This window comes from Phyllopteryx taeniolatus, chromosome 22 (assembly GCF_024500385.1).
Source record: "Phyllopteryx taeniolatus isolate TA_2022b chromosome 22, UOR_Ptae_1.2, whole genome shotgun sequence".
Lineage (NCBI taxonomy): Eukaryota > Metazoa > Chordata > Actinopteri > Syngnathiformes > Syngnathidae > Phyllopteryx > Phyllopteryx taeniolatus.
This window is the reverse complement of record NC_084523.1, coordinates 3,027,388-3,040,338: the sequence shown is the minus strand read 5'-3', so window position 1 is coordinate 3,040,338 and position 12,951 is coordinate 3,027,388. Positions and strand designations below refer to the sequence as shown.

General features: G+C 45.2%; 1 protein-coding gene across 4 annotated transcripts in view; it reads left to right on the top strand.

Annotated features, from left to right (window-relative positions):
- Nucleotides 1–12,951, top strand: part of celsr1a (cadherin EGF LAG seven-pass G-type receptor 1a) — a 54,262-nt gene that overhangs the window by 36,235 nt on the left and 5,076 nt on the right. For 3 of the 4 annotated variants that reach the window (XM_061762178.1, XM_061762180.1, XM_061762177.1), the window contains 25 exons: nucleotides 850–1,007; nucleotides 2,206–2,369; nucleotides 2,450–2,575; nucleotides 3,881–4,047; nucleotides 4,140–4,325; nucleotides 4,398–4,511; nucleotides 4,665–4,839; nucleotides 4,914–5,055; nucleotides 5,639–5,759; nucleotides 5,887–6,070; nucleotides 6,783–6,884; nucleotides 7,466–7,560; nucleotides 7,641–7,850; nucleotides 7,934–8,117; nucleotides 8,202–8,345; nucleotides 8,418–8,601; nucleotides 8,791–8,958; nucleotides 9,049–9,175; nucleotides 9,265–9,465; nucleotides 10,505–10,679; nucleotides 10,789–10,901; nucleotides 10,994–11,073; nucleotides 11,260–11,386; nucleotides 12,393–12,518; nucleotides 12,589–12,722. In XM_061762178.1, coding sequence (XP_061618162.1) covers nucleotides 850–1,007; nucleotides 2,206–2,369; nucleotides 2,450–2,575; nucleotides 3,881–4,047; nucleotides 4,140–4,325; nucleotides 4,398–4,511; nucleotides 4,665–4,839; nucleotides 4,914–5,055; nucleotides 5,639–5,759; nucleotides 5,887–6,070; nucleotides 6,783–6,884; nucleotides 7,466–7,560; nucleotides 7,641–7,850; nucleotides 7,934–8,117; nucleotides 8,202–8,345; nucleotides 8,418–8,601; nucleotides 8,791–8,958; nucleotides 9,049–9,175; nucleotides 9,265–9,465; nucleotides 10,505–10,679; nucleotides 10,789–10,901; nucleotides 10,994–11,073; nucleotides 11,260–11,386; nucleotides 12,393–12,518; nucleotides 12,589–12,722 — 3,707 coding nt within the window. The remainder of the gene's footprint in view (nucleotides 1–849; nucleotides 1,008–2,205; nucleotides 2,370–2,449; nucleotides 2,576–3,880; nucleotides 4,048–4,139; nucleotides 4,326–4,397; nucleotides 4,512–4,664; nucleotides 4,840–4,913; nucleotides 5,056–5,638; nucleotides 5,760–5,886; nucleotides 6,071–6,782; nucleotides 6,885–7,465; nucleotides 7,561–7,640; nucleotides 7,851–7,933; nucleotides 8,118–8,201; nucleotides 8,346–8,417; nucleotides 8,602–8,790; nucleotides 8,959–9,048; nucleotides 9,176–9,264; nucleotides 9,466–10,504; nucleotides 10,680–10,788; nucleotides 10,902–10,993; nucleotides 11,074–11,259; nucleotides 11,387–12,392; nucleotides 12,519–12,588; nucleotides 12,723–12,951) is intronic. The other variant, XM_061762179.1, reaches the window with a different exon arrangement.

Here is a 12,951-nt window from a genome sequence, read left to right as displayed (position 1 = left end):
TTGTTTATGGCACCGAGTGCATCTCATTCCTCTAATCGCATTCATGTTGGAGACATGCCGCTCACTTTTCTTTTGTCAGTCTACTGTATCATCGCACATTGGCAAATCCTGGTTATGCACGTTGATTACTGGAAACATTGTAGCTTTGAAACTCTGCTCCCAAGCCCACTGTTCTTCATGAACTTCTCACGTTTGATATTATCTTCAAAAAAATTACAAATGAAGGGATTTCATAGCTTGATTTTCTAAGCTGATCCACATTTTCGCAGATCAACATTAGCTGATCCCGGGTGGCGGTATTAACCTAGTTTAACTGGAAGGTGTGAGCGAGCTGAAAGGCAACAATGGGCCTTTTTTTATTTTTTATTTTGTACCATCATAAGCAAAAGAGAAACCGGCGTACTTCTGCTTTTGAGGCAGGTGAAGTCAGCTCAGAGTTTGTGAAGTGGCAAGTTCTTCCCCAAAAAAGAAAAAAAACCTGAAATGAAGCATGAGGAATCTTAAGAAAATCCTCTGTTGAATTGGCCCTCGGTTAGGCAACCGATGGGACTCATTTTGAAGTGCTATAGTACAGTGTTTTCCAACCTTAATTGCGCCAAGGCACACATTTTAAAGGAAAAAAAACAAAAAAAAAAGAAAACTCACGGCACCCCGCCAATCAAAAATACTGAAACACTGATGATCTCGATTACATTTTCTCACAAATGTTCTTACTCTGTGTGGAATTTGGGCCTGTTTCTCTTAACTAGTGGAAGAGCATTTCATCGTTTTTCCTGTCACTGAACGTCACTATATACCTCTAGAATTAATCTTCACTTACTCTCGAGTTAAAAAAAGATTTATTTCCAGCCAAACATCGGGCGGCTGGGGATACCCCACGGACCCTCCGGGGAGAAAGTGGCGGTGGTTGCCGTGGACGACTGCGACATCTCCATGGCGATCCGCTTCGGGAAGCAGATTGGGAACTACTCGTGTGCAGCCCAGGGAACACAGACAGGACAAAAGAAGTAACAACAAATGCGTAACACACAAACACTTTCTACTATGTTGTACATGCGACTCTTGTGGTGAATTGCAACAGCCACCAAATGCGTACAAAATTATTTGTTTATGCTTATTAGAGTTGGCTAAAGTACTCACACTCTACTTAAACAGAATTACACATGTGTAAAAAAAAGACTTAAAATTAGAAATACCGATTCAACTCATTCATGAAAGCAAACAAGTACAGACTGAAGTAAAAATAAATGTTTATTTTTTCTTTATAATTCCCATTTGGATAACTTGACAAAGTGGGGGGGAAAAAAATATCTGGACACAAAATAACAGAAAAAAACATGTTTCTATAGCTTTGCCAAGTGTGTGATAACAATTTACACCTAACCCCTATGTTTTTTTTTCAGTTAGGTTGGAGAATTATTTTTTTTGTATGGTAGAAATTTGTGGTTTGTAGGCTGGCACAAGGCGCATAACATTCGGCACAAATAATTCATGGAGCCGACAACATCAAACAATTCTAAATAGGGCCATGGATTAGGAAATATATTGCTTTTCCTGCTGCGTCATCGTCGATAATGCTCAATGATTCACGTCATTCCATGTTTGTCCCCTTTTTTTTATTTATTTTTTTTTTTTTTTTCCCCCCCCCCCCAGCTAGAAAAATCCCCAAGACTGCAGTCCATCGAGCAAGATCTGAACCTCGGTCGCCTTTGCTGTAACAAAGCCTATTTTGACAGAGCAGTAGGAAATGCAGATATGTGTTCTGAAAAAAGTAAAAGTAAAATGTCGTCAGCAGAATAAAAAAATGACGGACAGATACCTGAAAACTCAACGAACGTAAATACTTACTAACTTCCCACCGCTGCCTGAGTCAATCTTGACCTGAGAATGCCCTGTTTATGCAAACATTTCCTGCATTCAGGGGTTAAGGCCTACTTTGTGCATTATTGTGTCACATTAAATCTCTCACAAGTCGTCACCGTTTGATGTTTTATAAGCAGCCCCCCCCCCCCCCCCCCCCCCTTGCTTGACCCACGATGCCCGATCTGACTCTTGTTGCTGTGATGCTAGCAGCTTAGCCTTGTGACAGGCTTAAGGGCTTTACCTCACTTGCCTTTTTATTGGGAAGAAAATGTCCTTTTTGTGAGGAGGGCAAAATGCAACGCTAGTTTCTAATGATTCGATTTTTTTCGGCATCTTCTTCAGGTCTCTGGATTTGACCGGGCCGCTGTTGCTCGGCGGCGTTCCCAACCTGCCCGAAGACTTCCCGGTGCGAAACCGAGACTTTGTGGGTTGCATGAGGAACCTGAGCATCGACAGCACGCCCATCGACATGGCTAGCTACATCGCCGACAACGGCACCACAGCGGGTCGGTCAAATTTCATTTTCAACTACACGCACATAAATGCTATTTAACACTCACATTTTGATTGGACGTGAACTTGTTAGGGTGCCCTGCAAAGAGAAACTTCTGCACACCAAGTGTGTGTCAGAATGGAGGGGTGTGTGTCAGCAAGTGGAACACGTACAGCTGCGACTGCCCCACTGGGTATGGCGGCAAGAACTGCGAACAAGGTGAGGAAAATAATTCAACAGATGGATTTAATAAACCAGAGTTTCAAAAATGATTGACTGCTTATTCAAGAATTTGGAGGGGTTAAAAAAATTAAAAAAATTACAGTGGGCATCAATTTCTTCGTGGATTTTCTCTTTTTGCAGTCCGACATAGTCCCTATCCTGTTGAGTTGACGAATATAACAGTAAATATTCATTTAATGCATTTGTATCTCAGCATTTTTCCTTTCTGAGTGTGTCTCAAATGCAAATGTGCAGGCTTCAGCTTGCATCTCCGTGTGCGCCAGTGTGTTTATATACAGTAGGTGTGTGGGTGTCTGTAGGACTTCCAGGAAGTAGTGTGTGTGTGTGTGTGTTTGGGAGATCAGGTTGGGATTAGGGGGCACCGCCTCCTTTGACTCACTGTGACTCATGCCGCAGTCACAACAGTTTAGCAGAGAAACTGATGACCACGCAGAAAAGAAATTGACAAAACTCACGCGTTTGAGATTTTCATGCAGACTTTACTTATTATGTATTATTATTGACACATTGTGAGTGGCCTTGACGAGGGTTTCTCAAACCTTTTAGGTCCAGGGACACCTAACAGAAGAATTTTTCCCAGGGACCCCCCCGCATAATCTTGACTCCAATTAAATCAGACTACCACGTGTAACCCCAAATGCCATAGGAATTAAAACGTGTCCTATTTTGGAGAAAATAAGTTGTAAAGAGACCACCACATTCATATTTTTCGAGAAAAAAAATACATATTTTGTAATTCTATGAGAATAAAGCTCTATTTTTAATCATTGAAATTTTAAGATGTTCATAATACAGTGTTGTGATAGCAGGATCAACGTTTGAGGGAAGGAACACACTTTATTCTCATAATATTACACCTTTTATCCCGGAAAAGAATCCGAATTTTTCATTGGCCCAAAGGGAGAAGTCATTGATTAAGTATGTTTGTTTTATTGGCTCGCTGTTCCCACATGACGCTATAACATTTTCTTGCAAATAATTTTGCCGTTGTCCAAGTTATAGCTCACAGACTCCAGTTTGAGAACCGCTGGCCTTGACAGCAGGCCACTGTGACGCTCCGCAAATTGTCCGTGACTGGTGTCGCGTTACAACACTGAGGCAGCCCTGCTCGTTACCTGAAGCGCTGCGGTTGCATGTTATGCCGTTTTATACACTAAAACCCTTGTAACACCCGCCACCAGGAACAAATACGCTCTTTGTGCTGTAATTGCAGTGTGCATGTGTGAATATTTAAGCTCAAGTCCAACCAATATAGTTTAATTTCCCCAACATTCCCAACAGTGATGCCGTCGCCTCAGTTCTTCGACGGCAAGGCGCTGGTGTCGTGGAGCGAGCCCGACGTCACCATCGCGATCCCCTGGTTCATGGGCCTCATGTTCCGCACGCGGCAACCGGCTGGAACTTTGATGCAAGCCAATGCCGCCCCCTCGTCCACCATCAGCCTCATGGTGAGCGACAGCGTGCAGCAGAATCCGCAATTCGACGTTTATTTAATTTTTTGGTTTGTTTTTTGTTTTTGTTCTTCTTTCAATTTCCACAGGTGAGTGAGCAACAGGTGCGAATGGAGGTATTGCTAAGTGACCAGTTGGTGGCGTCACTGAGCTTTCCGCAAGTTCGGGTCAACGACGGGGAGTGGCACCACCTGCTGGTAGAGCTGAGAAGCGAGAAAGACGGCAAGGGCATCAACTACGTGGCCGCCGTGTCCCTGGACCACGGCATGTACAAGGTATCGTTTGAATCACAGGCAATTGTGCTGCGAAGTGTGTTTGTGTCTTTTAATTGTTGATTTGCAAAGCAGAAGTCAGTGGTGATTGGCAACGACCTGCCCGGTTTGAAGCTCCAAACTCTTCATGTCGGAGGTTTGCCTGGCGAAGGCAACCACGTCAGGAAAGGATTTGTTGGCTGCATACAGGTCAGTGCAGTTTGTCACAGTATTTTTTGGGATCGTTTGTGAAAAAAATTCGATAATATCGGTTAATCTCCCAACCCAACACGAGCATAAATAATGAGAGGATGCTGAGAGGGTGACATTGTGGTCCTCTCCGTTTCCGCTTTCGTGTCTCAGGGTGTTCGCATGGGCGAGACGTCCACCGACGTGGCCAACGTGATCATGTCTCGTGGCCTGAAGATCCGCGTGGAGGAGGGCTGCGACCTGGCCGATCCGTGCGACGCCACCATCTGCCCCGAGAACAGCCACTGCAGCGACGACTGGAGCGCACACACGTGTGTCTGCGACCCAGGTACCAACCCCCGACACCGCCCCGAATATAATGTCAATATTAAGGCCCCAGCTCATTGACACTTTCTCTTGAAGGCTATTTCGGTAAAGAGTGCGTCGACGCCTGTAAGCTCAACCCGTGCGAGCATGTTTCCACCTGTGCTCGCAAGCCCAGTTCCTCCCATGGCTATACTTGTGAGTGTGGTCACAACTACTACGGACAGTACTGCGAAAACAAGTAAGTCCTTCTGTGAAACTTTCTTTTCTTTACAAAGGTGTTATTCTTGCAACAGTGTCTCTTATTCAAGTGGCTTAGTCTTAAAATGCATTCTCATCTTCTTTATTTTGCAATACCGTCACTGGCATTCAGCGCAATAATCTAATAAGTACCTAAGAACACTTCAAAATTAGACACCCATAATTGAGAGGCGTCATGCATCACTTCCTGTCTGAGGCGGGTTGCGGGTTCCCCCCGTCACGCTTGACTATTCCTCCAAAGGTGTTTCGTCTCCGTGTGCCCACTTACCGCCTCTCCTCACGTTCACCAGTGCAGAACTACAGATCGCATCAATCTTAGCAGAGAATGTTTGTTTATTTGAGCTGTCGAGTCACACTGGGGAAGAAAAGTTTGGAGGAAGTTTATTGTAAATACATCTAACAGATGAGGAGCAATCTGATTTTCTACAAGCTGGTAATTTAGTAGCCCTAAACGTCGCTTGCAAGATGAGTTAACATTATCCGGTGGAATGATTGCAAAATTGTGTGGAATTGTTAAAAAAAAAAAAAAAAAAAAGTAAAATCCACTTTGTGTGTGAAACCAGGGTTGAGAAGCCATGTGCTCGAGGTTGGTGGGGCAGTCCCATGTGCGGACCCTGCCGGTGCGACACAAGCAAGGGTTTTCATAACGACTGCAACAAGACGACGGGGGAGTGTCGCTGCAAGGTACGATCAACAGCAACAGTAAGGAACAGTTATTCGTTCTGGTTCCGTCGTTGCGTTGGCGTCACTGACGGTGCTTCTGTCAACGGGCTCCATTCTGATGGGCAACTCTCTCGACCGATTCCTGCAGGATAACCACTACCGCCCGGAAGGGGACGACACCTGTTTACCGTGTGACTGCTTCTCTGTCGGCTCCGAGTTTCGAACCTGTGACCCCGTCACCGGGCAGTGCCCCTGCAAGGGCGGCGTCATCGGCCGCCAGTGCAACCGCTGTGACAACCCCTTCGCTGAAGTCACACCCAACGGATGCGAAGGTATGTAATTCGACAAAATATTGATAATGTAGACATTCACATCGAATAGAAAGCATTTATTCTCATTGAAAGGTGCAAATACAACGGAAGTGAGGTATCACTCTTACTTTGTGTTTACGAAAGACTTACTAAATAACAAATGATTTTTGAATTTTGTATAGTCAGTCCCGTTCAGTTTAAGGGTTGAAAGCGCATCGGCGACTGTGGCTGTCTTTGCCCACAAGCGAGGGCATTACGGTACATTCATTGCGCCGTTTGTTTTCCCACTTTCCCATTCGTGCGGCAGCATATCTGAACCTTCACATATATGTTGACTTAGTTTAAATATGTTGGCCACGGAGTGCAAAATGAAAACTGTCGTTCAAGTTTGTCCGAGTTCAGCCTGTTTGAATCGGCGGTGTCAAAACAAAGAAACAAATGGTGTCGCTCACATCTGCTGGTGCTGCGCTTGAGCTAACTTTCTGCCTTTGTCGCCGACCAGTCAAGCAGAAGAGGCGGGCTTGCCGTTTGCGCTCTTTTGGCAGTGGGAGAGCGCACGCACAATACAGTAGCGCTGAATAGAAGACAGAAGAGGAATGCCAATGGCGCTCAGTGTTTGACCTAATAGAACGTGCTCAGACTTTGAATTGGTGGTGGATCCATAGGTCATTTGGACATGTTTGTGCTCATGTCACATCCACAGCGGGGACTGACTCAACCTTTCCTTCCACAGTGGTGTACGAAGGCTGCCCCAAAGCCTTTGACGCCGGCATTTGGTGGCCTAAGACCCAGTTTGGACGCCCGGCTGCCATGAACTGTCCCAAAGGATCTGTTGGTGAGTGACGTTCAAGGGCGTATGGAACATGGAGCGAGTACGTGCACACTTAAACTGACGCCTAGTTTCAGGGCTCTGCTATTGGCCAGGTTCTGGCTGTCACGAAAGGTCGCTGGCATTGATAGGTGAACAAAAAATACATTATTTGTAGGGAATAAATAATAATTTTCAGTGGCGTGATGATCTCTCACAGTGGTGGGGAATCACTGCCTTAAGGACACCATCGCCACGGCAACCCCTATGATGTCACTCCAGACTCATTGGGGAGTTTTGCAACTTTGTACCCTGACCTTAAGCCTTTTATTCTTCTGCAACAGCATTGAATTACAACAAGGACACTTTGCATGTCAATGAAGCTGCAGTGTATCCTTGTTCAAGTGGCAGCGTCGCTTTTTGCGGAATACATTGAATGCATCATGGCATATTCAAACCAACCAAAAAAGTGTGTATGTAATTAGATTACTGAATTTGCTCAAATGTCCAATTAGATCTAAAGTTTCTGCTTTGTCGAGGTTGTGGCCCGTAAGTATTTTCGCACTTAATTTAATGAGGCTATAAAGTTTTGACCATCTTTTTTTTAGGTACTGCCATTCGCCACTGTAGTGACGATAAAGGCTGGTTGTCGCCCGAGCTTTTTAACTGCACCACCGCCTCCTTCGCTCAGCTCACGAAACTGGTGATTACTTCCCAAAATGTCGAATTATTACTCTAAAAAAAAATATCCATCCTCACCCTCCTGCTATTTTAAAATAATAGAACGAAGAGCTACGTCAAAACAGCTCCAGGATGGACGGCGAGCACTCCAAGACCATCGTGCGCTTGCTCCACGGCGCCACCAGCGACACCGGGAGCTACTACGGCAGCGACGTGAAGACGGCTGCCCAGCTGCTGAACCACGTGCTGCGTTACGAGAGCCGGCAGGTGGGATTCGACCTCACTGCCACCAGGGACGCGGAATTCAACGAGGTAGGAAAGATGATCACTTCGCTAACACGTACGGTAGTAATAAACTGTAGTCAATTGAACCCTCACTTGAACATTTGTTCTAGAATTTGATCCGAGCTGGAAGCGCCATACTTGACCCGGACACTAAAGCACACTGGGAGCAAATCCAGAAGACAGAGGGCGGCACTGCCCACCTGCTTCGGAATTTTGAGGATTATGCAAACGCTCTTGCGCGAAACGTGAGGAAAACCTACCTGAAACCCTTCACCATTGTTACAGACAACATGAGTGAGTAATATGACGCGCGATATGATGTTATAACACGTACACTTTTGTCCATGGTTGCATCATTCTTTCCCTTGCCTTCTCCAGTATTATCCGTGGACTACCTGGATGTGTCGGACCCCCAGAAAGCGACATTTCCCCACTTCCAGGACATCGAGGAGGAATATCCAGAAGCGCTTGGGTCTTCGGTGCATTTCCCTCACTTCAACCTGCTGGGTCAAAGGCACAAAGGTAAAAAAAAAAAAAAAAAAACAACACCCTCATCGTTTCTTCTTCACCTACGTATGCACTTGTCTAAATCAGCGGAGCCCACTACAACGCCTGCGGCCCAGACCGACACCATCCCGGTGGAGGGTCACACGGCGTCTGACAGGACCCGTCGCCATCTTGAGCCACCTGTCCATCTACCGGTTGCCGTGGTGATAGTGTACAAATCACTGGGGAAGCTGCTCCCGGAAAGATTTGACCCAGATCGCAGAAGCCTGAGGTAGATAGAATTGGCATCGTTTCACCTTATGTGGATAAAATGAGCCCTGTGATTGGCTGGCAACCAGTCCAGGGTGTGCCCCACCTCTCACCCAGTCACTAGACCATGACCCTAATAAGGAAACGCTATATGAAAATGAATTAAAGGATGGTTAAAGTGAGGTGATTCCCTTATGTGTCGTCTTTGCAGGGTCCCTAACCGTCCGGTGATCAACACAGCAATCCTGAGCGCCACGGTACACAGCGAGGGTCCCCCAATTCCGTTGATCCTGGACCCTCCCATCACGCTGGAGTACTCGCTGCTGGAGACGGAGGAGAGGACCAAGCCCGTCTGCGTCTTCTGGAACCACTCCATTGCGTGCGTTTGACCTGACGAGCGCCCCAAAAAATCATTTCTGCAATTTCTGCTTTCAGCATCATTGATGTGTGGATATGTGGCTGTGTTTAGGATCGGTGGGACGGGCGGTTGGTCCTCCAAAGGCTGCGAGGTGCTTGAGAGGAACAACAGCCACATTAGCTGTCAGTGTAATCACATGACCAGCTTCGCCATACTCATGGACATGTCCAAGAGAGAGGTGCTAATGTCATGTTTGAATATTAATCCAATATTCTATTGCCTTTTCCTGGTCTTACATGGACTTCTCTCTTCCCACTCTTCTCACAGTACGGCGATGTCCTCCCCTTGAAGATCGTCACCTACGCCACAGTCTCCGTCTCCCTGTTCCTGCTCCTGCTCACCTTGATCCTGCTGTGCCTGCTGCGCCGACTGCGCTCCAACCTGCATGTCATCCACAGGAACCTGGTGGCGGCGCTCTTCTTTTCCGAACTCGTCTTCCTGCTTGGCATTAATCAGACGGACAATCCGGTGAGAACAAATCTGTATTTTAGTTTATTTGTACCTAATGTTGTGGCCTACGAATTCATATCTGTACTTTCTGCAAATAAGGGACAAATTGGACGTATTTACATCATTGTTGGTAGCAGAGAGCTAACTCATTTTTTTTGCAATGGTCCACTTTAGTCATGTTCAGCCACGTCTGTCGGTACATACATACACCTTATTCCTTGAATAATACGCCTTTTATTCTAAAGGAACCCCCTTTTATAGAGTTCCCAAGACAAATAATGTCCTCGTAACAGCTTGGAAACATTTACAGTATGCACACACACACACAGTGGGATCATAAGATGTGGGAATACTTTGAAGTCTGCACGCGCACACACAAACGCAATCACTCACACACACACACGCACACACACGCGCTTCTCTGAATGGAGACATGCTCCGACTGGTACCTGTCTCAAGAAGCCGGCCTCATAGCGGTAGACCCTGAGGCAAGCTTTATAATTTAACCTGATAAATCTCTCCCATGTCTTTTTTTTTCTTTTCTTTTTTTTTTTTTTTGTTGGACACTTTGCATGTCTCTGGGAGGCATTAGAGCAGGATTTAAATGTGCTTTTAGTCTACCCTGGCGGAGATAAGACCTCTTTATACCTCCAGAGGGTGGATAATGGGTCATTGTTCGCTTTCTGTAATTTCTCATCTGCATACAGCGCTTGTAACCATTAATGAAGCTCTCTAGTTTCATACAAGAACATTTGGAGTGGGAGGTTTTGAAGTTAAACAGGTGAGCCTGTGTGTGTGTGTGTGTGTGTGTGTGTAGACCACCTGGAGAATGATTTATCAAGCTGCCAAAGTAGTTTCTCAGTCTCTCTGATCTCCCCCGCTATAAATCCAGATATTGCGACTGTTCCTTGACAAAGTGCATTCCTCCTTTCCAGCATCAGAAATTAACGTAATGGAAAGAGGGATGGAGGAATGTGGGGATAGTTTTGTGCATTTACTTTGAATTATTTGCTCTTTATTTCTTTTTCTCTTTTTTTTGTAATCCTCTCCTTTGTAGTTCGTGTGTACGGTCATAGCCATCCTCCTGCACTACTTCTACATGTGCACCTTCGCGTGGATGTTCGTGGAGGGCCTGCACATCTACCGCATGCTGACCGAGCTGCGCAACATCAACCACGGTCACATGAGGTTCTACTACGCTATGGGCTGGGGCATCCCGGCTATCATCACTGGTAAAAAGATTTGTACAATTTTATTTTTTTTGTGTGAGCTTTACCAAGTTTCCTGGACTCTAATTAGTTCAATTCTTCATGTATCCACGTCTGTTTCCTTGTGTTTTAGGCTTGGCCGTCGGACTGGACCCTCAAGGTTACGGCAACCCCGATTTCTGTTGGCTGTCCATGCATGACACGCTCATTTGGAGCTTCGCGGGTCCCATATTTGTCGTTGTTTTGGTATGTTTTTGCCCTGAAATAGTAAACACCGCAAAGCATCGGCACAGAATTACGTATTTTTTTTTACGATGTTGTTGTTTTTTCCTCCATAGGTGAACATAGTGATCTTTATCTTGGCTGCGAAGGCTTCCTGTGGTCGCAGGCAAAAGGCAGTTGAGAAGTCAGGCGCTATGTAAGCATCTATAGTCCACACACATATACAAATATGACGTTTACATTATAGGATAGTATAATTAGGGCTGTGCAATATGGCCTTAAAATAAAACCGTTTGTTTTTTTTGTTTTTTCCACAAATTCGATTTCCGATTTTGGTCAATAAGTCCTTTGCTGTGAATATTGCTGTGTTGTACTTCCTCAGCCCAGCACTTCGTATGGCCTTCCTCCTGCTGCTGCTCATCAGCGCCACCTGGCTGCTGGGCCTGATGGCAGTCAACAGCGACGTGCTTACCTTCCACTACCTGTTCGCCGGCTTCAGCTGTCTGCAGGTGAATCCCAATAGCCACTAAACTATGGGCCGCTTACAAGGGAGAAAGTTTTGTGCCAGTTGATGCCAGTTAATGATAATTGCGTAAAGTACAGTGCCCCCCCACTGTTTGCGGGGGATAAGGACCAAGCATTACTGCGAATAGCGATAATCTACAAGTAATTGATGCACCCCTAAAAAGGTTTATAATTGCCCCAAAATATGGCAGTAAAGCGCTATTTTTTTCTATTAGACATGGCTATGGCTTTACTAAATGAAGCTTCTGTCTTCACTTCAACCTATTCCTTGACGCCATTACAATACTTTTATATTAGTCATGACTTTGGCCTGAGCATGAACGCAGCGAATAAGTGAGTTTTTCACTGGATAATGTAGGACAGGTTCCAAAAAATTCATGAATGCTGAACCGGGAATATGGGGGCGCTCATTGTACCCCTGAATATAATAGGAATTGAAAAGTTACCTATTTTCATTGAAATAGTTGTCTTGTTTCAGAATCAGAATCATCTTTATTTGCCAAGTATGTCCAAAACACACAAGGAATTTGTCTCCGGTAGTTGGAGCCGCTCTAGTACAACAGACAGTCAATTTACAGAACACTTTGGAGACATAAAGACATTGACAAAAAACAACAACAAACAACAATTGTGCAAAAAGATGCAGAGTCCTCTAGCAAGATGCAGAGTCCTCTAGCAGACATAGAAATTCAAAAATTTCAGACAAAAGAAATATGGTGGTTTTACAGGATTAAATTAGTTTTTTGGGGGAAGGAAGAAAACTATTTTGACAAGAACAAAGTAAAGATTAAAGATAAGGATTAAAAGTCTGAATCTTATGAGAATAGAGTTGTATTTTTAAAGCTGAAGTCATAATATTAAAAGTCCAACGTTTTTCTATATACATATTACATCTGTTATTCTGGAAAAGATGCCACGAGCTAGGAAAAAAATAGGACATTGTTCTCTCCAGAAAAATACAGCTTCAATTCCCTTTTGCTTAATTCACAGGGCGTCTTCATCTTCTTCTTCCACATCATCTTCAACAAAGACGTGAGGAAGCATCTCAAGAGCGTCTTCATGGGGAAGAAGAACCTCCCAGAGGAGACGGGCACCACGCGGACCTCTTTGCTCACAGTGAGGGACCGCTCGCATTTTAGCCCATTTCCTTTCCGCTTTTTAGCTGACGCGACGTCGTCGTTCGCAGCGCTCCCTCAACTGCAACAACACGGACGACGGCCACGTGTACCGCGCGGCTGTGGGCGAGTCCACCGTCTCGCTGGACAGCACGCTCAGGTCAGCAAAGAGCCGCAGCAGCTACCTGGCTTACGCAATCAGGAGGTACGGCACGCTCACTGACCGCATGGCCGCAGTGTGTTATTATCTGGACAGCCAACAATGCATGGCTCACACTCACTAACACAACACAAGTGCACTTTTTTGTGCATATACTCTGATGGGCCGAATAGCCATAACATTTTGCGAGTCGTGTATATAGATACATTTATGCTCCCCCCGTTAGTTATTGTAAAGCATCATTTCATTTATTTATTTTTTTTTATTATTAAGT